Source organism: Miscanthus floridulus, chromosome 11, assembly GCF_019320115.1.
Source record: "Miscanthus floridulus cultivar M001 chromosome 11, ASM1932011v1, whole genome shotgun sequence".
NCBI lineage: Eukaryota > Viridiplantae > Streptophyta > Magnoliopsida > Poales > Poaceae > Miscanthus > Miscanthus floridulus.
Window position 1 is genome coordinate 48,190,195 of NC_089590.1, and position 23,253 is coordinate 48,213,447.

Here is a 23,253-nt window from a genome sequence, read left to right on the forward strand (position 1 = left end):
CAACCTCGTGCGTACTACTCCGGCATCGGCATCGACTGGGCCATCGGCTGCCCCGGCACGCCATCGGCTGTGCATCGGCCATCCTAGCACGGCTACACGCCCTATCGGCTCGTCATCGACACCATCGCCGAGTACTACGCGCATCTTCTCTGAGCAATAGGGCTGCTGCTGTGTCACCACATCGGGCCGTAGCATCGCCGCCTGTGTGTCCCTTCGCCGTTGCATCTACATCGCCGTCACCTGTGCATCGATGACTATGCTGTGCCATCTGTCTGCACAAGGTCTTCGTCCAGCTGATTGGGTCTTCGTTATCGAGCTGCCACTACCCGCGCCGTCGTTGAGCCATGCTCGCCGGTCGCACCACTCGTGTCGTCGCTGAGCCCTGCTCGCCGACGCGTCACTACCGCAATGCTTCTTCTTCGTCCAGCACAACCACATCGTCAGCGTCACTATGGTTGAGACCCTCTCCCTTGTACGCCCAGTATTGGCAACACCAATGCGTGCTTTTGTCCCCGACGCGTTGCTGGGTCTGGCAAACCTAGCCTGCGCCTCGGCGCTCAGGCGGCTTGATTGCATCGACTTCGGCATCGACCCTCCCGTTCCCACCCCGTCTGCCTCGATTGCGTCGACTTCGGCATCACCTCCTCCCAATACGACTGTCTCAACGCGTCTCCGTCATCACCAAGGCGCCCCTTGTGCGGCTATAGCTCCATCGACATGGCAACCCGATCACAACTACGTCGACCTCGGCCATCTTCAGCATGGCTTATTCGACCACGGCTACTGCCCGCTCACGCTTGGCTACCTCGACATTGGCACAAAGGGCTACCGCCTTGCTTGAGGAGTCATCGGCTTCTTCTCCGGTCACAGCATACGCGACGCATCGACTGTTATGGCGGCGGGGGATGTTAGCTTTGTCAGCTTCTTCTCCAGTCTCACCATCTGCAGCGCTCTTGCTGTGACTGCGGGGTGGTATTAGAGCAAATAGGAACCTACGTGAGGTGTTAGTCATATATATATCTTATATAATCAGTCCATAAGACCCAATGCAATAACTCCAATATTCCACCAATTATATTCTCGTCACCCGTGACCGTGAGGCAGTGACAGTGAAGCTAAGTTCTTCGCCATTACATGATTCAACGATCATCGTCGTCATGGACTCGTGGTCAGTGATGAGCTACTAGCTCCTGTACGTGCCCGCGAGGTAGGCGAGGCAGCCGACGAGGGGCGCGTTGGTGTACGTCGTGGGTTCCGACCGCGCGTAGTCGGCGCGGTCGTCCGGGAACTCGTCGTGCTCGTCGGGCCCGCCGACGACGGCGCCCGTGTGCACGTTTGGGTTGGCGCCGCTGGAATAGAAGTAGCTCTGGAACCCCTCCTGGCACCCGATGTGGGCCGGGTGGGCGGCCACCGACGGCAGGGACGACGCCCGGTGGTGGATCCTCCGCGGCCACCGCGCGCCGAAGTTCACCATGTAGGACATGCCCTTGGGGTTGACACCCAAGATGTAGTCCACCTGAAACAACATCGCCAATGTAGGTCTACCTGCTGAACTAAAATCGTTACAGTTACAGTGTTTCGTTGCCGTGCCCGTGATCTACCTGCTGCTTGGCGAGAGCCCTGAGGGACCTGGCGGTGACGGGGAGGCTCTGGCAGGAGAAGGTGTGCTTGGTGACGGCCATGTACTTGGCGTAGGTGGTGAGCAGGAAGCTGGCCGAGGTGACGTACTGCAGGTTGGCGTAACCGGACTTGTGCATCAAGCCGCCGAGCGTGTACTGCGTCGTGGAGGAAGGGGAGTCGCGCAGGATCCTGCAGAAGAAGTCCTCGGCCTGCTGCCTGAACGGATCGAGCCTCTTGTCCCCGTTCACCAGAGCTCTCTGCATGCAGGATTGCAGGTGCAGCCGTGCAGGCACGCACACACAACACATGAGCATGGCGCAGAGAAGATCGAGCAGCCAATATGGTTGCTCCCTAGCTTGAGCGTGATTTGTTCGTGCCACGTACCCGTGACAGTAGCACGCGCGCTCCGGCGAGCTTGTTGTCCCAGCTGAACATGTCGACGCTGTCGTTGTCCTCCAACGAGTAGAGGTAGCCGAGGTACGAGGAGTTCTTGGTCGCCCAGAGCAGCCACGCCGACCCCCACAAGAGCTCGTCCTGCAAAGGGGAAACCACGCTCGAATTAGTCAATCAATCAATGATCACTGGTTGATCCCGGAGGTTCGATTTGATTCGGGAACGACCTTGTAGCCGGAGTATGACTGGTAGTAGGCGCCGATGTCGCCGCCGACGAAGTCGCTATACTTCCCCTGGTGCCGCACGGCGAGCTCCATCACGCCCCGTGCCGCGGCGAGCAGCCTCCTGGAGTAGGCCCGGTCGGCCGCCCTGAACACCATGCTGGCCGCAGCGAGCGCGGCCGCCGTCTCGCCGGCGACGTCGGATCCCGGCGCCGACGCGGACACCGCGTACACGGTCCTCGGCGTGTCCATGTCCTCGGGCCGCTCCCAGCACCGGTGGTCCGAGTCGGGGTCGCCCACGCCGACGTAGAGCGCGCCCGGGGTCTGCGTGGCGGCCTTGAGGAGGTAGTCCGCGCCCCACCGCACGGCGGCGCGAGCGTCGTGCACGCGCGCCTTCATCTTCCCGCCGTGCTCCAGGACGCCCCACGACAGCATCGTCGTCGTGAACGCCATCGGGAAGCCGAACTTGGCGTTGTCGCCGCCGTCGTAGTACCCGCCGGTGAGGTCGACCTGCCGCGCACGTTTCACGGTTTCAGAGATAACAAGAAAGGTCCACGTAAGTCCAAGCCCCACTGAACCAGGTCAAAGCGCTGACCACGTTCAAACAAACACACACGTCTTCTACAACAGGAAGTATTGGATGAGTGTGCAGGCCGGGCCCACGTACGTTTGCGGCCGAGCCGTCGGAGAGGCCGGAGTTGGACCGCCATGTGACGGCCTGGTCCGGCGGCAGCTGGCCGGACCTCTGCCCCTGGAAGAAGAGTATCGCCTTCGCGAGCGCGTCGGCGTAATCGGGGTGTCCGCCGGCAGCGACATGGCTGGAGCGGGCAAGGAAGCAGACAGCGACGGCGAGAAGCACTAGAGCCTGCGGTGATGATGGCGACGGCATCGTCCTCGATCGTGCTGCCAATGCAGCTCGATTCGACAAGGCAGAGCTCATCATCATCTTCTCCGCCGCGCAACGCTCCCGGGCGAGTGTATAGTGCATCGCGGCGCGCGGGGATTTTATACGGCGAGGTTGCTGCATGGTGGGGGGGCTTTGTTTATGTTATCATCTTATCTCAGTCGAGCTCGATCTTGCTCCGAGAAGCGCGCGAGTCAGAGCCGCCGATTAGTAACTGCGGTAGCATGGATACATGATCCAAGATTGGTCCTAATAATCCTCTGTTGTTCATGATGATGTGGCGCGTTGCTAACTCCATTATCAGTGTTTGGAGTATTGCTCTGAAGGTAATCATATTGCAAGGGAAGCTTCAGAACAATAAATCTGTGATTGGGTCTTTTCGAGGAATGGTACTGTGAGACTAGTAGTAGATGTAGAACTTAAATGACGATCTCGTTCAGCGGGATCTTCTCTCGGTTTGTGTTTCTTGATCGGAATTATATTGTGGCTCGGAGCTTGCGATCGCTCCGGCGGGGGCGGGGGTTGCTTGAGTGTGACTTAAAGGTGCAGGACAGTGGTGGAATCAGGGGGCTGGTTTGGGCTGGCTGGTGCTGGTTTATTGTGAGAGAAAAACACTGTTGGCTGGCTGGTTTGAGCTGGCTGAAACCAACAAGCGAACATGATGGTTAGCTGCAGTTACTGATGGGTGGACAGAAGTGGCTGCTCCTGCTCTCGAGTATACAGTATGGCTGAATGCTATCTAACGAGGGGAACGTGAAACTGCGTATGTGAGATGGGATGGGATGGGAGATACAGGAAGAGAGTTTAGACATGCGTAGGAATGCAAGCCGAGGACCCAGGAGAATGAACAGCTACCATGTCGGATGCTCAGGGAACGGAATTGCATATACCGACGAGAAATAAGGATCCAGGGCTGCATTATCCTGGCGAGTTATCCGACGAAAAAAAAACAAAAAAGAGAACACGAACACACACAAAAAACAAAATGTAAAAAACAAAAAAGAACACGAACACGCAAAAGAACTTAAAAATAAAAACGTGGACGGTAGGATTCGAACCTACGCGGGCGAAACCCACATGATTTCTAGTCATGCCCAATAACCACTCTGGCACGTCCACCAGATCTGCAGTAAGGGTTCTTTACTTACTATATATTGAAAAACAAATATGAGTACAGGCGTTGTCACCGATAATAGACTCAGTGGCCAGTAGCATAGCATGAGCTAATCGTCGTCGTGCACGGAGCAGCCAGCAGGCGAAGTCGATTCGGAGGTCTGCTGCCTTTGTGCACATCCGGCACGGTTGCTGCGGCGTTCCCTCTCGTTTGCATTTATTTTTCTCGGACACGTAAAAGATTTACGTGTTTTTATATTAAGATAAAAAAATATTCAATATAACACGTCTAAGTGTCCTAAGAGGTCATCCATAAGTTGTGCATGGACGCTCGGACCATTCCTAGTGCATTCGTGCTCTGGCCACCGGGGCAACCGAGCAAGGGTCCGATTTCGGTGGCCCACTCACATTCTTTTTAAATCTCACGTGTTAATAATAGATTCTTTTTTTAAAAAAATTATTCCGTATACTCTAAAGGCCATTTGGAGAAATTGAAATCTACTTAATAAACTAAGCTATATGGCTTGGAATTTGATATTCACCACTTTCTAAAGTTCACATATAAGCATATATCAAATTCATAGGATGAGGGATGAAAATGAATTCTATAGATCACCATGTTATGTTTCTACTTTGTAACTTATAACACGCTCTTCTCTCGCTCATCTACGGTAGAAATGCAACATGTAAGTATCAATCATATATCCAACAATAATATATGAATATAGTTCATATACAACCATATTAGTTAATTAACATGTGTCTAAATTATTATTATAAAAAAGAATTCAATTCCAAAGATCTAAACAGGGTGTAATAGTTAATTATAATTTTACTTACGTATAAAAATTCTACAAGAAAACAACAATATTTTGTATTTAGAGAGCCACATAGCTCCTCCAAAAGCCACATAGCTCCTCCAAAAGTGAAGAGCAAGAAAGGTGGTTCTAGTCAGACTGCGGAAAGATAGAGAGTGGTGGTACAGAGAGTTTATTGAAGCATGTTTCTGTTTTCTAAATTTTATGATAGCTAGTGTCGGTGTTTCGCCAACAAGTAAATTTGTGTTATTGCGCGTCTGGCCCAGATGATGTGCTAAAAAGACACAAGTTTTATACTGGTTCGGGCAGAATGTCCCTACATCCAGTTCATGACTGCTGCTCGTGTTGTTAGCACTAAAAAGTTCGTAGTATGGGTTACAAACGGGCGAGAGAGGGACATGTCCTAAGTCTCTGATAAAAAGGGTCGAATGGGTGCTGAGAGCTTGGTTGCTGCTCAGCTATGTGTTCGAGGTTAGTAGCTTTGCTGTGATGCGGCGTGATGCGATGAATCGATCCCTTTAGTGGGGTGCCATGCTTTCCCTTTTATAGACCAAGAGAGAGAATATGTTACAGATGGGAGAAAAAAAGGAAAACGAGAGGCAAAGAAAGTCCTTCAGGGTCGCCAAAACTTCCTTTCCTCTGTGCTGGCCCCGCTGACATGGCAGGCGGTGACAGGGACAGCCTCACGCCGGGCGCCTGTCTGCTGACCATGACAGGGCCACACTGGGCGCCTGTCCTCAGGCAATGCCATGCCATGGCATTGTCAGCAGGTCGTCACGTTTCACTCCATCCCGGCACACGGCGCGGTGAACCAGTGTGCTGATCAGCAGCCATACAGAGAGTAGGCAGCACAGTGACCACGCGTCCATCACTGTGGGTGATGTGAGTTTCCTAGAATGACATGCCGTGGGGACGTGTTGCGCTGAGGTGTGAACACTCCCTGCATGACTCCAGAAGTTTGACATTGGGTCACACCTTTTGGACCATAGTGGTTGTCGTGAGCTTCCGCAAGGATCCGTGCTTGAGGGCAAATGATGGCGCCCACAACGTTGCGAGGCAAATGTCGGCGCATACAACACTGTTTGGGCTCTGACATGCCTAGAAGGTCGCAAGGCACCATTCTGGCATGGACTGACGGTACTATCCTGTAGGTGTATAGGGTACAATCCTCGGTATTATGGTTGACTTTGAGTGCCTTGCCTTATCTGCTCCATGCGTTGTTGTAAAGGAGTCATGCGCAGATGTTGGGCGAGGCGAAGCCAGCCCTCAGACGTCGGGCAAGGCAGAGCCAGCCCTTAGACATCGGGCGAGGCGGAGCCAGCCCTCAGACACCAGGCGAGGCGAAGTCAACCGAGCCAACCCTCGGGGGTTGGGCGAGACGGGGCCCATGACCACAGCGCCCACCGAGGCGCACCCAGCCCTCGGGGATCAGACGATGCATGGCTCATGGCCTTGGTGGCCGGACGAGGTAGAGCCCGACAATCGGCGTAGTAGCGCTCTTGATCGCGCAGATGAATCAATGTTGATGGTCATTAGCTCCTCTTCGGGTACCCTAGTATTGGTCCCCGATAGTAGCCCCCAAGCCCCCGGACGATTCGAGTAGAATCGCCTGGGGGATTTTTTGATATGCCAGCGGGTGCACGCGAGCACACCCGGTGGGTGTAGCCCCTGAGCCGATGGAGGAGTAAAATACTCCTTTGGAGATTTTTCCAAAAGAGGGGACTCTGAGGGGCCCTGGCCCTCTATTGTTGCCCATGGCATGTCCTGAAGATGGTGATTCCTTTTTGTCGAGGTCGAACCCTTTGCGGGTACGGCCGTGAGATTGGGTGGCTTGTTAGCTGGATAGTTTGATTGGGGTCCTGGCATCCCATTCGTGGGGATCTAGCCAGGGTCAGCCTGGCTGGTACTCAATCTTGGGTCAAGATGCCTATAGCGCTCATGCGCCTAGGCGCTGGTCGCTTGCGGGGCCCATCCCTTACCATCCCTTTTTGTAGGGGTGCTTGGAGCGGCTATTGGACCCGTTGATGGGCCAACCGTCGAACTCCTAGGCCCAGATGGGTCGTAGATGCATTTTTTATCCATATTTCTCTCACTCATAACGAGTCCTGGTCCACCCGTGGAGGTGAAATGTCCGGTGAGTCTTTCAAAGGAAAGGATAGGGATTGCGTGCACATATCCCGCGACGTGACGTTATGGTAGATCGTGGTAGGCATGGAGATCTAGGCGGACGATTGGTTTCCTCACATCTGTCACCCCAATAAAACCAAAAGGTTCGCCCCTAGGATTTCATACTTTGCCTCCTTGCCTTCGCATCTGCAACCTCCGTTGCCAATCGCCTAGGTTTCCCGCATCCGTGTTTTAGCCGTCGTCGAGCTCGCATCATCCCACCCCCATCTTCCAATGGAGTCATGGTGCCGCTCTGACATCACCTCCCTGTGTTTGGAGGGCCTCGTTCACCGTGGTCTTCTCTATGCGCAGACAGTGGCTAAGGAGTGGCTACTGCCCAGTGAGGAGGACGTGCCATCACTGCTCGATGTCTACATCGTCTTGTTCACGCGCTTCCATGAGCATGGGTTTGCCATCCCTGCCCACAGATTCCTTCGAGAACTGCTGCACTACTACAAGATAGAGCTGCAGCACCTCAATCCCAATGGGATCCAACACATGGCGGTGTTCATCGCCATGTGTGAGGGATTTCTAGGTATCAGCCCCCACTTTGATCTGTGGTAGCACTTCTTCACCGCCACCCTCCAGAAGAAGAGGGAAAAGAAGCAGGAGTTGAATATGCCGATGGGATGCACCGGCATCCAACTTCGAAATAACTGGATCGGCGAATACCCGTCAATGTGGCTATCGACCTCCAACAAGGGGTGGCATTCACATTGGTTTTATCTCAAGAATGACGCCACCGCCCCCTTGCTGGAGTTTACCGGGCGCCTAATCGAAGAGGCCCTGGATTCATGGAGGAAGTGGAGTGTCCCAGAAAAGGACAAGAAGAAAATCCTAGACCACCTCACCGCCATCTGCATCCTGAAGGAGAAGGGGCTAAAAGGGTCAGGCATCATCGGTGCCTACCACACGAGGAGGGTGGCACCACTGATGAGGCACATGCTTCCCCTGTACGCGATGGTGCCTGAGGCGTCATTCGATGGGATAATGCTTACCGAGGGGGCACTCTCCTCCTCCGAAGTCGCGCATCGTATCAAGGAGGCGATGGAGCCTTCTTGGGACAGCGCGGGCGGCCTCCTTGATTTTGTGTACCTGGTGCTGGGGCATCCCCCGATGCGGCCGGAATCAGGATACATCATCCTTGTAAGTTTTCCCTTTCTCATGCCTTCTCTTCAATTGAACTCTCAACCCCTTAATACTGACATTGAGATTGGGGGACCAGCCGAGGAACCTCATCCTCACGGATCACCCGGCTCTGTTGCTGAGGGATCCGTCCATGAGGGTGGCGAACCGTGCTGAGGCCGCACGGTAGAGGAAGGCAAAAAAGAACGAGAGGAAGAAGAGGCAGTAGAAAATGCGTGCGTGGGAGCAAGGGGAGGGATATGCTGACAGGTATCTGCTTGTCCTTGTATGGGTTAGGACCCTTCCCGTACCATGGAGGGGAGGGTGCATCCGAGAGGCCGGTGGAGACAGGCCGGACCATCGGTCTACCCTAGGAGCCAACAGGGGCGAGCGGGCCTGCCGTGGCGTCAGAGGTGCCTACGGAGGAGGGTGGCTCCGCCGTCGCGCCCCAAGATGCAAGGTGGGCGAGCCCCTCTGCTCAGGAGCAAGGGGTAGGCTCAAAACGGCCCCGCCCTGATGAGGTGGAGTAGGGATCTAGGGGTTCGTCCCCCAAACGTATCCACCGCCCAACAGCGCCAATGTAAGTCACCAACTCCTCTGTTTTTCTCTGTTTTCACCGTGACTCATGTTTTTCTTTCTCATAGCGTCTTGTGGCGGTGCAATCTTTTGGCGCTGGCACCAAAAAAGAGCGTCGCCCTTCAAGTGAGGCGGCAGCCATCAGCTAACATCACCCCTGTTTTGGGTGGGAGCGGCGTCAGTGCGACTATTTTGTCGGCCGGTCATGCACCGCCCATGGTGGCATCTGTGCCCTCGGGGGGATAGGCGGGCACCGAGCTTGAGGGGCACCCTCAGAGGTCGCTGAGCATCTGGCATTGGAGGTGATTCCGCTGCCAACGATAGGGCAGACAGAGCTACCGACCGCAGTGGGAGCGACACCATCGGTCGAGGACCCACCAATGCAGGTGGAGATGGCAGCCACTATGATGGGGGAGAGCAGCTAGATGCAACCCTAGTGGCACTCGAGGAAGTGGCGTGATCCGCGTCACTGGCGGCCCAAGTGACGGCGCCCGACGTGGGCTGGACGGAGGGGGACGCGGCCGAGGGGTCCCTAGATGTTGCGGCGGTGGCAGAGAAGACTGGTGGGGAATCGTCCCTGGCCCTGACATCAGGGGGCAACCACTCACCCACATAGGATGAGCCCCTACTCTAGTGGACGAATACACAGGACCCGACGTCGACACTCTTCACCCTCGACGATGCCACTGAGAGCATGGAGTGGGAGAGTTTCGATGAGGGGATTGCGGCCGTGCTAAAAGCCTTGGACCATGCCAGGGGTGGCCTACGTGAAGTTGTCATTCCCACTAGCTAGGTATTCACTTGACCTTGCCTCTCGCCTTCTTCTTTCTTCATGTATTTTTGTGTTCTGACCATTATCTTTTTTTAGTCCCTTATTGCTCACAGTCGAGAGAAATCCCGATTCCTTCATGAGCAGAAGGAGAACTAGGACTGCCTCATTGAAGAGGCATGGCTGCATGGGGATATGACTACCTAGCTCATTGCTATCCAATAGAGGGTGGTCAAGCTAACTTCCCTTGCTGAGGAGGTGGACAATCTCTGACTGTGGGAGGCTGAGGCCCATCGGCATGAGGAGGAGACCAAGAGGGCGTTCGAGGCCCTATCGGTGAGGGCATGACAAGATGAGGAGGAGGCCGCCAGAGTCAGGAGGGAGCAGGATGAGCTGCTTCAGAGGGACGCTGAGACCCGCCAGTGGATCCTCGACCTTTTGGCCAAGGCTGAGAAGGAGTAGGAGCTAAAGCTAGTAGCCAAGGAGAAGCTCGCAGACCTAGAGCGAAGGGCGAGTCTAGATGCTGAGGCAGTCGCTTGGCTACACAAGGAGCGAGATGAGCTGCTCCAAACCATGGGGAGGCTCTACTCAGAGCGTGGTGTGGCCCACGAGGAGCGCGATTAGGCCATCCAAGAGTGCGATGAGGCACAGTAGAGGATTGGCTCCCTTCAGGTCAAGCTCAGAACCGCTACAACTAGGGATGAAAATGGATCGGATACGAATGGATATCACCGATATTACATTTGTTTTCATATTTCTGTTCGGATTTGGATTTGAATACGGATAGTGTCAACTATGTCGGATAGGATACAATTGGATATCGACATCATAAATATGCTATTTGAGTATTTGGATACGGATATGGTATCGGATGTTGGATATCTAGACTCAGATATGGACAGATCTCAACCCCTCTAAACGGATTCAGTTTTGAGTACGGTCAGAAAATATCTGTACCATTTTCATCCCTAGCTACAACCCAGAGGCTAGAGGCCAAGGGTGTCTCTGCCGGGCTGGCCATGGAGCTCACTGAGGCGAGGAGGAACCTTTAGGCGGAGAGCAATGAGCTCAGTGTCCTAAGCATCACCCTTGGAGTGGTCTACGACAACCTGAAGGTGGTGCGGTCAGAGGGGACCAGTTCACTCGTGGCCCATGCCGTCGAGATCATGGTGTGGGTGTGCCAACTTGAAAGGAATTCCCTTCATGCCAGGATCAACCAAGCCTTTGCAGTTGCTCGCTCTCATTATGTGGACAGCATTGACTTGGAGACGATGAGCCTTGGCTTCACTCCTGGCTACAAAGCCCATGAGTTGGATGAGATAGAGACGGTGGTGGCTCCTCTCTCATAGGACCTGGCAAATAGAATAGAAGATATAGTTCTCTCCAGAGGGGCTAGTTAGTCAAGTAGGTCGGATGATCATTATTGTAATCAAAGGACAAGTGCCGACCCCTATGTATTGTAAAGAACAAATTCATCATTTCGTTTGATTGAACTTGTTTTCCTTCCTTTTTATAAGCGACAAAGGGGCTCACGTATTTTGACCCTTCTGTTCGTTAAGATCATAGAGCCCGAGGTGTAAGAGCAAAACTTTGATCACGCTGGTGAGCAAAGACACCGTAGCCATTGAGGTGTAGGCTTTTTGTAGTCTGACCAGGGATGCTTAGTTGTTCGTTTTCACAAACCTTGCTGCTAGGCTTAATGTGAGGAAGAGGTCTGACACGACGACTATTTCAGAAAAGGTGTATTTATACCTTTATCAGTCCCCGAGTGAGATCTGACCCCTAGCCATTACTGGGGTTAGATGTCACTGAAGATCGAGGAGAGGATAGCGATGCTAGTAGAAGAAAGCATCTTTTGTATTCGCATGTACCCCCTCCCTAGGATCTGAGCTATTGTTCTATAACCGCACGTTCAGTCTCACTATGAGTCCAACCTTCCTTGAGCCCCCACGTGTAGCAAGGGTTTAGTCGAGGGTCGGCTTGTCTTTGTGATTGTTGCCCCATCCGAGGTTTCCACAACCAGAGGGGTTGAGATAATCGTCCCTTGCCTTGATGGCTCTAGTGACGTGTTCGATGAGCTCGCTAATGGGTATGTTTGAGCCGAATCTAGTTCTATCATTCTTGATGGGGTCAGCAAAGCCCTCATATGGCATTCCGCTACTCCTTAACCCACCTTCCAACAGATGCCCCCTCAATGGAGATTCTATGGGCTTAGCTAGAGGCTAGAATCGAACGAGAAGGTCGAGATGAGGCCATAAGGGCTCATCTGTGTTTTCTCCCCTAGCTCTTGTTGGACGTGAGGCGGCCTTAGGCCCTCCATAGGCCGGCCTTCAAACCCCGGTCTCCCGATTTAGGGTAGAGCGGCCCAAGCCCCCGAGCCTCACAGGGTTCGGTAGGGGTCGGCCAGGTTTCATGTGTCACCCCGTCCTTGGTTTTCACAATCGGAGGGGCTGAGCTAACGACACTTGCCTGGATGGCTCAAGTATCGCGCTTGGTGAGCTTGCTAATGGGCATGTTCGAGTAGAATCTAGGTCCGTCATCCGCTGACGGGGTCGGTAGAGCCCTCATGTGGCATTCTACTACTTCTTAACCCGCCTCCCGGCAGATGCCCGAGCTGTTCGATAGGCTCGGGTGGCCCGTTGGCCTCTCCTCGATGGAGATTCTATGGGCTTGGTTCGATGTTAGAATCGAACGAGAAAGGTCAAGATGTCCCTGTCTGCTTCTGAGCGGGGTCGGGCAAGGCCGCTGGGGCTCATCTCGGTTTTTCTTCCCTAGCTCTGTTTGACGCAAGGCGGCCTTGAGCCCTTCGTGGGCTTACCTTCGAACCACGGTCGGTCGCTGCTCATATCAAATGAGATGACTACCGCTTCATGACGCGACATGAAGCGTTGTGATGTAGTAATTACATATGCAATGCTTGGGTGTATGGGATGAATGTATGAATGAATGCATGAGATTGGATGAATGGATAAATGAATGAATGAGAATGGATGAATGGATGATCATATAATGGAAAAGAAAAAGCGGGGGTCGATAAAGTTACCTCGATGGCTCTAGAGACGGATTCGGGGAGCGCTTATCGGATATGTCTGTGCGGGGTTTGGATCCGACGCTCGTGGAGCCGGCGTAACCTGCATGGTGTATCCCACTACTCCCTATCTATCTCTAGGCAGTGGCCTGAGCCGTTCGATCGACTTTGGGTGACTTGATGGCCTCTCCTCGATGAAGATTCCATAGGTAGGCCCCTCCAAACCCATCCCGAGAAGGTGGAGGCTAGAGCTTGGGGTGCGGAGACAAAAACTCTAATCACGCTAGTGAGCAAAAATACCAAAGCAGCTAGGGCATAGGGCCCTAGCGGTCCGACCAGGTTTACTTAGACTTTGTGTCCGCACACCCTGCCTCCAATTTTTAATGTAAGGTGGGGTCGGTCATAGAGAATGTCTACCAGGTAGACACTCTTGCTAGCCCCCGAGCGATGTCCGACCCCTTGCCGTTGCTAGGGTCGGAGGCTCGGTAGCAAAATTAATGTGTAAAGTAAAGGTGCTTGTCTCTTGGTAGTGGCTTTGAGCCGTTCGATCGACCTGGGCACCAGTTTTACCTCGATGGTAAGAGTGATGGGTCTGGAAAGACTCCACCAGAGATGAGCGGGATCCATGTCTGCTCCCAAATCGTTTCTCGGCGGTGGCTAAGCCATCGAGTTGACTTGTGCTACCTGCTGAGACAAGATTTTCTTACAGAGATAAAGGATGAGAACATCCCACACAACAATTTAGTTAGGCAGATAAGCCAGGCAGAGAAACTTGTAACAAATGGATAGGCTTTCAAATTTTGTTATAGCAAACATCTTTTTAGCTCTTCTCGCCTTTTTGTATAAAACGGTTAGCATACTCCGACCCTTTCCGTCATTAAATTTGTAAAAGCTCGAAGTGTGGGTGAGCTAATTCTAATAACACTGGTGAGCAAAGACACCGTAGCCACTGGGGCGTAGGTCTCTCGTAGTCCGACCAGTTATACTCAGAGCTTGTTCCTGTAAACCTAGCTCTTAGGTCTTAACATAAAAAGGGGGGCAGACACAGAGAATGCTTGCTGGATAAATGTGCTCATATTAGCCCCCGAGTGAGGCTCAACCCTTTACCGTTGCTAGGGTCGGATGTCCTAAAAGATCGGGGAGTTCGATAACAAAACTAATAAAAGAAAGTGTGTGTTTATTAAGGATAAAAGCGACATAGCTGCTTGATGTTCTAGGCATTGGCGAAGACCTCCCTGTCGATGGTCTTCAGCTTGTAAGCACCTAGCCAGAGCACCTCTATGATGATGTATGGTCCCTCCCATGGCAGGGAGAGCTTGTGATGGTCCTTGTTGCTCTAGACGAGGTGAAGAACTAGGTCTCCGACATTGAAGGCCTGACCCCACACTCAACGGCTATGGTATCGTCCTAACACCTACTGGTACTTAGCTGAGCGGAGGCGGGCAATGTTGCGCACTTCATCTAGCTGGTCCATGGCATCCTCGAGGGATGCCTCGGCTCCTTGTTCATCATATGCCCTGACCCTCGGTGCTCCGTAGTCAAGGTCAGTTGGGAGGGCGGCTTTAGAACCGTAGACCATGAAGAATGGCATGTAGCTGGTGGCCCGGCTAGGGGTCGTCCTTAGACTCTAGAGCACCACGGGAAGCTCAGCGACCCATCTTGCGCCATACTTGTTCAACCAGTTGAAGATCCTAGGCTTGAGACCCTGTAGGACCATGCCGTTTGTGCGTTCTACCTACCTGTTCGTTTGGGGGTGTGCTATGGAGGCCCAGTCGACGCAGATGTGATATTCATCGCAAAATCGGAGGAACTTCTTCCTAGTGAGCTGCGTGCCATTGTCCATGATGATGGAGTTCGGGACTCTAAAGCGATGGATGATGTCGAGGAAGAATAGCACAGCCTGCTCGGATTTCATCATAGAGATCGGCTGAGCTTCTACCGTGTTAGGCTAGTAGAAGCCCTGTTGGAACATGTTTCTGACTAGGGTTCTGGGTGTGGCATGGTGACCATAGACCCCACTATGGATATCGCTCAAGAAATGCTTCCCCTGTTCGATAGGGATGCAGTGTTGTAGGATCCCAGTGTTACTTTGCTTGTAAGAACAAAGGACTTAACGTGACATGCAAGCCATCGAGCCTCCATCTTGTTCGTCAGCAGTGTATCACGGATGAGGTAGTTGAGGTAGGGCGTCCTCCAGTCGACTAGAGGGTCGGGCTCTATTGCTGAGTCCTCTTCAAGCTCCATGACTTCAGGGCCAGATGGAGCCGACGATTGGTCAGCCCCTGAGCCTAGAACGGGTGGACCATCACTGGCTTGTTTCGACCCCTCATAGCAAACCGAGGGCTTGTGTTGGTCACTGGCAAAGACACCCGTTGGTACCGACTCCCGGGCAGATGCCGCCTTTGCCAGCCCGTCGATCGCCTCGTTAAGGCGCCTCGAGATGTGGTTGAGCTCGAGGTCGTTGAACTTATCAGTAGCTAGCAGACTTCTCAGTAGTATGCAGCCATCTTGGTGTCATGGTAGCTTGATTCCTGTAACACCCCTGGTGTTATGAGCTTGTTTAGCACCGCGATTTAGGCCTAAGTAAAATTTCGAAATGAGTTTCTCTGATTTTTTATTTAAAATATACTCCTATGTGTAACAGTGGCGCTTAGTGCAGTGATAACTTGTCCCTATCTGTCGTCTCTACATAAGACGATACAAGTTGACCGACTGCTCATCTTTTGCTTTCAAAGCTGGTGATCTAGTCCGAATTGTTTTTTTATTTAAAGCACGTGGTTCTTTCCCCCAGTCCTCGCCATGTCTTTTCGCGTTCTGTGCGAGCGCAGGCGCACAACTAACGGCCATGCTATGCCTTATCACTCTGCCACCGTTGTCTCATCGAGCTAATAATCTTGCCGTGCTACCTTCGCTGCCTCCACCTGCCTCGGTCTTGTCTGTCTCTGCATTACGTGTCCTTGCCGGCCTCTACGTGTCTGTTTCTCTACTTGGTACTGCTGCTGCTGTACTGGACGTGCAGATGACCATGCGACCTGCTTTCCTCCTTTTCTATTTCTGCTGCATTGGTCTTGTCTGCCATGCCGAACCGTTGCTCGCTCTATCCTCGGCCTTTGCTTTTCCCTCTCTCTCTGCTTTGGTTTCTTGCTGCAGATAAACGTACACGAGCTGGCACTCGACTGCACGTTCTAGCATTGTCTCAGCGGCTACCACTTTTCGCCATATATATATATACACTCTCACTGTCTGCATGTGTCGAGCTACTACTACTGCTGCTGTCCATGCTGCTCGCACGGCTTTCTCTTGCTTGGGACAGCGAGTGGTCTTGTCCAATATTTTTTTAATGGGAGCACAATAGTCCGATAGCGGCTCACCTTTTTTGAGCACCTGCAGCGGTGAATTTTCACAGCCAGCAGCCGAGCCATTGCAGCTACAAGTGGCTCCTGTTTCTCCTGAGCCTCCATCACCGGCCCTCGCGAGCGCTGCTCCCAGCCACCACACGCTGCACCGCCACTCTACTCCACGGCGTTGCCTCTCCCAGGTGCGCTGTGCCCAGTTGCTCATCATGCAACGTGCCACAGCGCCGCCCCTCCCTACCACGGCTGCTTGCCTCGGGCCACGCGCAGCTACGGCGCCGATGCGTCTCCTGCCATCGAGGCCCTTTTCTTCCTTGCCTCCATCCGCTCAGCACCCCAGCATCCGTGCCCTGCACCCCAGCGTAATAGCAAACGTGACCCGCACTCCGCCCGGCCAACGCCGTTGCCACGCCTCACGCCGTCTGTGGCCGGTCCCCTCGCATGCACGCCTGGGCCATGTGGCCACGCCATTCCATCTCCACAGCGCCTGCTGTCCTCAGCGTGCCACGCCACGGCGCCGGCCGAACCACGACCGCCCGCGCCCTGGTCCTGCATGCTCATCGGCCGCGTTGCCCCATAGACATCCTGCAGCGCCCGACCGGACCTCCTCTGCTCCTCTGTCTGAAGAAGATGAAGAGAAGGGTAAGGATCCAAGAAAAATATTGTACAGGGTTGTTCTTGCGAAATACGTGACTCATTTGAATAGTGCGCTTGATGGTAGGTTGATTAGTTAAAAACCTAGGGTCTTTTCTTCATAAACGCGTGCCGAGACTGGGCCAAGCTGCTTGAGCCGGCCTGTTGCCCGTGCGCGGTTTGCTGGGCTGGCCTACCGCTGGCTGCCGTCGCTGCTAGGCCGTTCGCCCACGTGGGCCGCTGCCTGCCCCGCTGGGCCGGCCTGTGGCCTGCGCCTGGGCCGCGCACGCCATGCTGCCTGAGTCGCCTTGGACTGCTGGGCCGCTGCACCACGCTGGGCCGACTGGTGCCACATGCCTGGGCCGCGTTGTGCACCTACGGGCCGCGCTAAATCATCGGCTTGGGCCGCGCTGGAACCGTGCTCGCCGTGGGCCTTTTGGGGCCACGGTGATCTTTTCCGTTTCCAGTGAATTGGAGTAGATTTCCTAATATAAATTCTGAGCGGGCTTTGTTATGTAAATATAAAATTATTTAGGAGTCCAAAAATTATGAAACTAATTTTATTAAGTTTCTAAAATCATGATCTACCTAATAGTGTATTTTGTTCGCATAGGGTTGGTATGATTTTAGGGTTGCTTTAATTATTTTAACATGCTTAGTATTATTAAAATGTAGACCTGTAGGAATTGTTATGGTGAATTGGTAATAGTATTGGACGTGAAATTTCTATAGTAGGTTCCTAGCAATATTAGGTACTTATTGTAATTGTCGTAGTTCCAAAATAATTAGTTTGTTAGATAGATAATGATGCCCTATTTTGAATAATGATCAAATTGATAAAATAAAATAAAGAAACACCTTGGATTTTGTATAACTAAAACATTGGTTGGAAAGCAATGCCTTATTCGACAACAAGGATACGTAGACCAGCGTTAGAGCTATCTTGTTAGCTTGTGAGGCGTGATCGGGTTTCTAAGCATTCCGGCTATCGTTGATTATTTACATCTATGCATTTGCGTTAATACATATCATATAGGTACGATGATGGATCAACGGATCAATTGAAGGATGATTGGGAATCCGAAGATGGTGTAATGATAATCTCTCTAGGAGATGATGCAATGGGTTTTCTATCCAGTTGTTGGTGGATGATCTGAAGATGCAGATACTAACTTTTTAATATATATCTTACCCAGGCAAGCCCCGGTGCATAACCCCTACTCTTCTATAGTTAAATTATATTTGTGCATTAAGTTTTAAGGAGTTGAATGAAACCCACTTGTATATATATCTTTATCCTATGAGTCTTACTAGTATAACAGGATTGTGTAGAATGCTATGCTACAGGACTCTGATAGAAGTCGAGTGATTGCTTGTTACTCATGAGAGATAGGAAATATATTACTGTATTACTATCACTTGGAAAATAAAATGGTGGAAAGGAAAATGGTGACCGGGCAGGGATATGGTTTGGGTATTGGTGGGTTTAAGAGGTTGTGTCGCCGTGGATGCAGGGCATGGATTGGTTACACTGCTTTCCATGTCTGTGTCGATTAATGATCGGCCATTGCATAAGACTTTAGGCAAGTCATAGACTTATTATCCTGAGCACATACTTGTGTATAGGCGCTTGGAAGACTTGTGGCTCTCTTGTCGTGGATCCGGCTCTTTCTGGACCGACTGTCAGGGTTTCTTTTTGGTGGAGGAGGTCCTTGCACCGCACTGAGTCCGGGACTCAGGGGCGAGGGCTTGGAGTCCAAGTTTGGACAGGGACCTGGACCCTAGGATAGGAGGGTGATGGGTTGGTCCTGCTTGTGCCTTAGGTACAAGCAGGGCGTGTGTTTTCGGGATACCCAGCTAGGGGCATTGATTTGCGAATCACCAGGCGATCCGGTACGGCTTGTCTACGGTTTAGCATCGTAGTAAGAACTAAAAGATGAAAGATGGAAGAAAAGGAAATTTGATTGCTTACCACCTGCTTGAAAGTAGCACAGATGCTTACATAGAATGGTTAGTTAACCAATGCGGCTATTAATTAAAATCGAATATAAGGACGCACGCTTAGTAATGCTTCCAGCAAATGCAATAAACCCACCAGCCAGATAGCCTTGCATATCCTTAGAGTCTTTTTTTTCCTCCTGTTGGGTAAGTCTTGCTGAGTACAATTGAGTACTCAGGGTTTTATTCCCCCTATTGCAGGTGATAGGTGGATGCTAAGGCTGACCCTTGTATGTGGATACCTCCTGGTGGGCTCAGCGAGGATTCCTTTATGCTGTGATCGTAGTTATTATTTATAACTCTCACCAAATGTCTTTATAAATGAAAGTTTATAATCTGTTGTCATAATTGTTATATATCAATACTTCAACATGTCATGAATAGATATTTATTTCTGCTATAATTCTGATCACATGTTTATATTCCATTGTTCAATTAAATTGTTCATAACTCTGATAATATGATTTCATTCCGCTGTTATAATAATAATTATTATACTCTGATGTTGTATTAAAGTGATGTAAGAAATGATTAAGAATGATAAAATCTTTATTCTCTCATTTGTAATCCTGATGGTAAAAATGTGGATTTTTGGGTTCTCCCCTGGGTGTGCCCGATGGAACCGAGTAATTTAGTGTCCTCTTTTGAGTATTTAGTGTCTAATGAAAGACGAGCACCCCTGGGAGGCATTAGATTAGGTGGTTCTGCCACAATTCCTTCATGACTTGGTCATGGCAGCAATTTTCAAAGTGGTTCGGAGTGCCCTCCGTGGGCTTCAGACCACCCCTGCGGTCAGCGGCGGCCATGAGCGAGCCCTCACGTCATTGCTTGTTCTTCTTTTTAGCAAGACGATTGGAGGTGCCTTCGTCGGCGTCCTCGTCCTACCTCACCTTGTCCTTGAGGCGGTCGAAGATTGCTTCGACCACTTCTTTGCCTGAGGCATGGCTGGTGGCAATGTCAAGGAGTTCCTTGGTGGTTCGCGGGCCCTTGCGTCCTAGCTTGTGAACTAGGGACTCACAGGTGGTCCTAAACAGGAAAGCTCCTATAACGTCAGTGTTGGTGACTTTAGGTAGCTCGTTGCACTGCCGGGAGAAGCACCGGATGTACCTATGGAGGGTTTCTTCGGCCTTCTGTCGGTAGTTCTTGAGGTCCCATGGGTTCCTAGGGTGCTTGTATGTGCCCTAGAAGTTTCCTATGAAGATCTCCTTTAGGTCCGCCCAGCTTTGGATTCTATCGGACAGGAGGTGTTCTAACCATGTTCTTGCCGAATCGACCAAGAACAATAGAAGGTTACGGATAATGAAATCATCATTATCCGCACCACCAGCTTGGCAGGCAAGCCGATAATCCTTGAGCCATAGTCTGGGGTTCATTTCCCCAGAGTACTTCGGGGATGTTGGTTGGTGGTCAGTACCATGGCGGGAAGGCAGCATTAAGGATGTGTCAGCTAAAGGCCTGAGGCCCTGGTAAGTCAGGGCTCGGGCTTTGGTCCTCATCGCTATCATAGCGCCCACCATAATGAGGGTGATAGCCATAGCTAGCTCCCTCTCTCGGGTTATCGTAGGCACGTCTGCGAGCATCGAGGGTGTTGAGTGCGTCACGGTTGTGGCCGAGACGCTGACACACCAGGACCGCGGTGTGCTGCCTACCGCCTTGTGGCACCTGGTGGACCAACATGTCCCTACTAGGGCGCTTCGAAGGCATGCACTAGCTGGTGTTGAGCTCGTGTCGCCAAGACAACAAGTCTCGACCTATTGCGCCGCCACGTGCTCAAGCAGCATGCAAATTTTGTGGTGGGTCCAATGATCCTCGGGCGTCATAGCCTCTGGAAGACCATGGAGCAAGGCCACCGTAGTGGTGATGTTCTGGCTCTCCCGAGCGAACCGAGGGAGGGCTTCATCGTCGGTGATGATCCTCCAATTCACGTCGCGGGCCATGGCGCATGAGCGCCCACCGTCTCCTTGGCGCTCGATCTCCCGATCAAGCTTCGCATGTTCCTGCTCGAGTTGGAGTCATGCTTCCTCGAGCTTTTGATGTCGGGCTTTTAGCTGCTCCACCCTCATGTGAGGTGGGGCTGCTGTCTCCCCCTCAGCCTCATCGTTGAGGTCATTCATCGGGGTAGCCTCTTCCTCGTGGATGCTTTCGATGCGCCCCTCGGGGGTACCTGTCATGAAGCATTCACGAGAAGGGTGATGGCTCCCCCTGCTGGAGTCAAAGCTAGAGGGTGACTCCAGCTCCTCTACGAGGAGATCGTGGAAAGACTCCACGACATGTTCAATTACCCCCACAAACTCATCGTTCATGGGGGATGGGATCATGCACTGCGCCACAAGGTGGCCAATGGTCTCTACGGCGTTGCAGAGACCAAACGGGAGCACTGTCGAGGTGCTCCGGATGAGGCATTCTAGGGAGAGCGGCTCTCCTCCAGTAAGCTATACCATGAGGTTGGCAAACGAGAAGGCGAGGTGGCGCAGGTCCTCCTAGGACGGTTGGGGTCCTAGGAAGATGCTGAGTTGACGCTCCAACCTTCCATAGTCAAAGTTGAGGAGCTGGCCGCTTCCGAGGGTGTGGGCCTCCAGCGCATGTGGCCGTAGCTCCTCGAGCCTCTCGGTGATCACGCCGAGGCCAGTGGAGTGGAAGGGCTAAACAACGACGGGCGCTCGCGCTAGCTCTCCCTCCATTGTGATGACGAAGTCTAGGTCCCCGAAGCGCACGTGTGCACCTGGGACCCAGCTGATGCCATGACTAGACATCCATGGCTTGATGTTAATGTCGGGATGCACAAACCCCCTACCTGGCGCGCCAATTATTGATGTTTTGAGTAAACACCAACGAGTAAATTTGTGTTATTGCACATCTGGCCCGGATGGTGTGCTAAAAAGACACAAGGTTTATACTGGTTCGGGCAAAATGTCCCTACATCCAGTTCATGGCTGCTGCTTGTGTTATTAGCACTGAAAAGTTCATAGTAGGGGTTACAAATAGGCGAGAGAGGGATAGGTCCCAAGTCTATGATGGAAAGGTCGAATGGGTGATGAGAGCTTGATTGCTGCTCAGCTATGTGTTCGAGGTTAGTGGTTCTGCTGTGATGCGGCGTGATGCGTGATGCGATGAATCGATCCCTTTAGTGGGGTGTCCTGCTTTTCCTTTTATAGACCAAGGGAGAGCATGTGTTATAGATGGGAGAAAAAAAGGAAAACGAGAGGCAAAGGAAGTCCTTCAGGGTCGCTGGAACTTCCTTTTACTCCATGCGGGCCCCGCTGACATGGCAGGCGGTGACAGAGATAGCCTCACGTTGGGCGCCTGTCTACTGACCATGACATGGCCACACCGGGCACCTGTCCCCTGGCAACGCCACGCCCTGGCATTGTTAGTGGGTCATCACATCTCACTCCATCCCGGCGGGCGGCGCGGTGAACCAGTGTGTTGATCAGCAGCCATACAGAGAGTAGGCAGCACAATGACCACGTGTCCATCACTTTGGGCAATGTGAGCTCCCTAGAATGACATGTCGCGGGGACGGGTTGTGCTGAGGTGTGAACGCTCCCTGCACGACTCCAGAAGTTTGACCTTGGGTCACACCTTCTGGACCGTTGTGGTTGTTGTGAGCTTCCGTAAGGATCCGTGCTCGAGGGCAAATGACGACACCCACAACACTGTGAGGCAAATGTCGGCGTCTACAACACTGTTTGGGCTTTGACATGCCTGGAAGGTTGCAAAGCACCCTTCTGGCATGGCCTGACGGTACTGTCCTACAGGTGTATAGGGTACGGTCCTCGGTATTGCGGTTGACTTTGAGCGCCTTGCCTTATCTACTCCGCGCGTTGTTGTAAAGGAGTCGCGCGCAGATGTCGGGCGAGGCGGAGCCAGCCCTTAGACGTCGGGCTAGGCGGAGCCAGCCGAGCCAACCCTCGGGGGTCGGACGAGACGGGCCCCACGGCCGCATCGCCCACCGAGGCGGAACCAACCCTCGGGGATCAGACGTGGCATGGCCCATGGCCTCGGTGACCGGACGAGGCAGAGCCCGGCAAGTGGCGTAGTTGCGCTCTTGATCGCGCAGACGAATCAATGTTGATGGTCATTAGCTCCTCCTCTTCGGGTACCCTAGTATTGGTCCCCGACAGCTAACAAATATGTTCGTGCATTATAATTTGATGTACAATTTGTTGGCCGGCACTTGTGCCAATGATAATGAGGTAACTTTTGTTGGATTTAATTGAACTTAGCCCAACCTTAAATCAAATAAATCCCAAGAACCATAATAAATGCTAGAGCTATAAAAGATAATCATGTATGGCAAATTGAGATGATATTGATTTAACTTAAATAGATGACTATTGTGTGCCCTTGTGAGTTTAAGAAAGGTGAAAGGCAACTATATTATGAGTGGTGCAATGCCAACAAAGGTTTTAAAGCTCCGAACTTAAAGAGGACATGGGATAGAGCGAGAGATGGAACGAACGAAGGTTATGTAACTCCAAACTTAAAGGGCAGTGCTGAGAGTGAGAGAGGAAACCGATGAAAGTTTTGCAGATC

At 52.3% G+C, this 23,253-nt stretch overlaps 1 protein-coding gene and 1 non-coding gene across 2 annotated transcripts; both read right to left on the minus strand.

Annotated features, from left to right (window-relative positions):
* Positions 1-1,183: 1,183 nt before the first annotated feature.
* Positions 1,184-3,177, minus strand: LOC136493929 (endoglucanase 11-like). Its single transcript, XM_066490052.1, has 5 exons — positions 2,902-3,177; positions 2,241-2,744; positions 2,005-2,154; positions 1,602-1,877; positions 1,184-1,516 (listed from the first exon to the last, which is right to left on the minus strand). The coding sequence occupies exons 1-5, from the start codon at positions 3,175-3,177 to the stop codon at positions 1,184-1,186; spliced, it is 1,539 nt and encodes a 512-aa protein (XP_066346149.1).
* A 998-nt stretch (positions 3,178-4,175) lies between these two features.
* Positions 4,176-4,257, minus strand: TRNAS-AGA (transfer RNA serine (anticodon AGA)). The gene has a single exon. It is a non-coding gene; the product is annotated as a tRNA-Ser (tRNA).
* Between the last annotated feature and the right edge of the window lie 18,996 nt (positions 4,258-23,253).

Coding starts and splice junctions, on each gene's coding strand:
- LOC136493929 (XM_066490052.1), bottom strand. CDS start 3,177: ATGATGAGCTCTGCCTTGTCGAATCGAGCTGCATTGGCAGCACGATCG. Junction 2,745..2,901: donor CCGACGGCTCGGCCGCAAAC/GTACGTGGGCCC, acceptor CGTGCGCGGCAG/GTCGACCTCACCGGCGGGTA. Junction 2,155..2,240: donor AGTCATACTCCGGCTACAAG/GTCGTTCCCGAA, acceptor TCCCCTTTGCAG/GACGAGCTCTTGTGGGGGTC.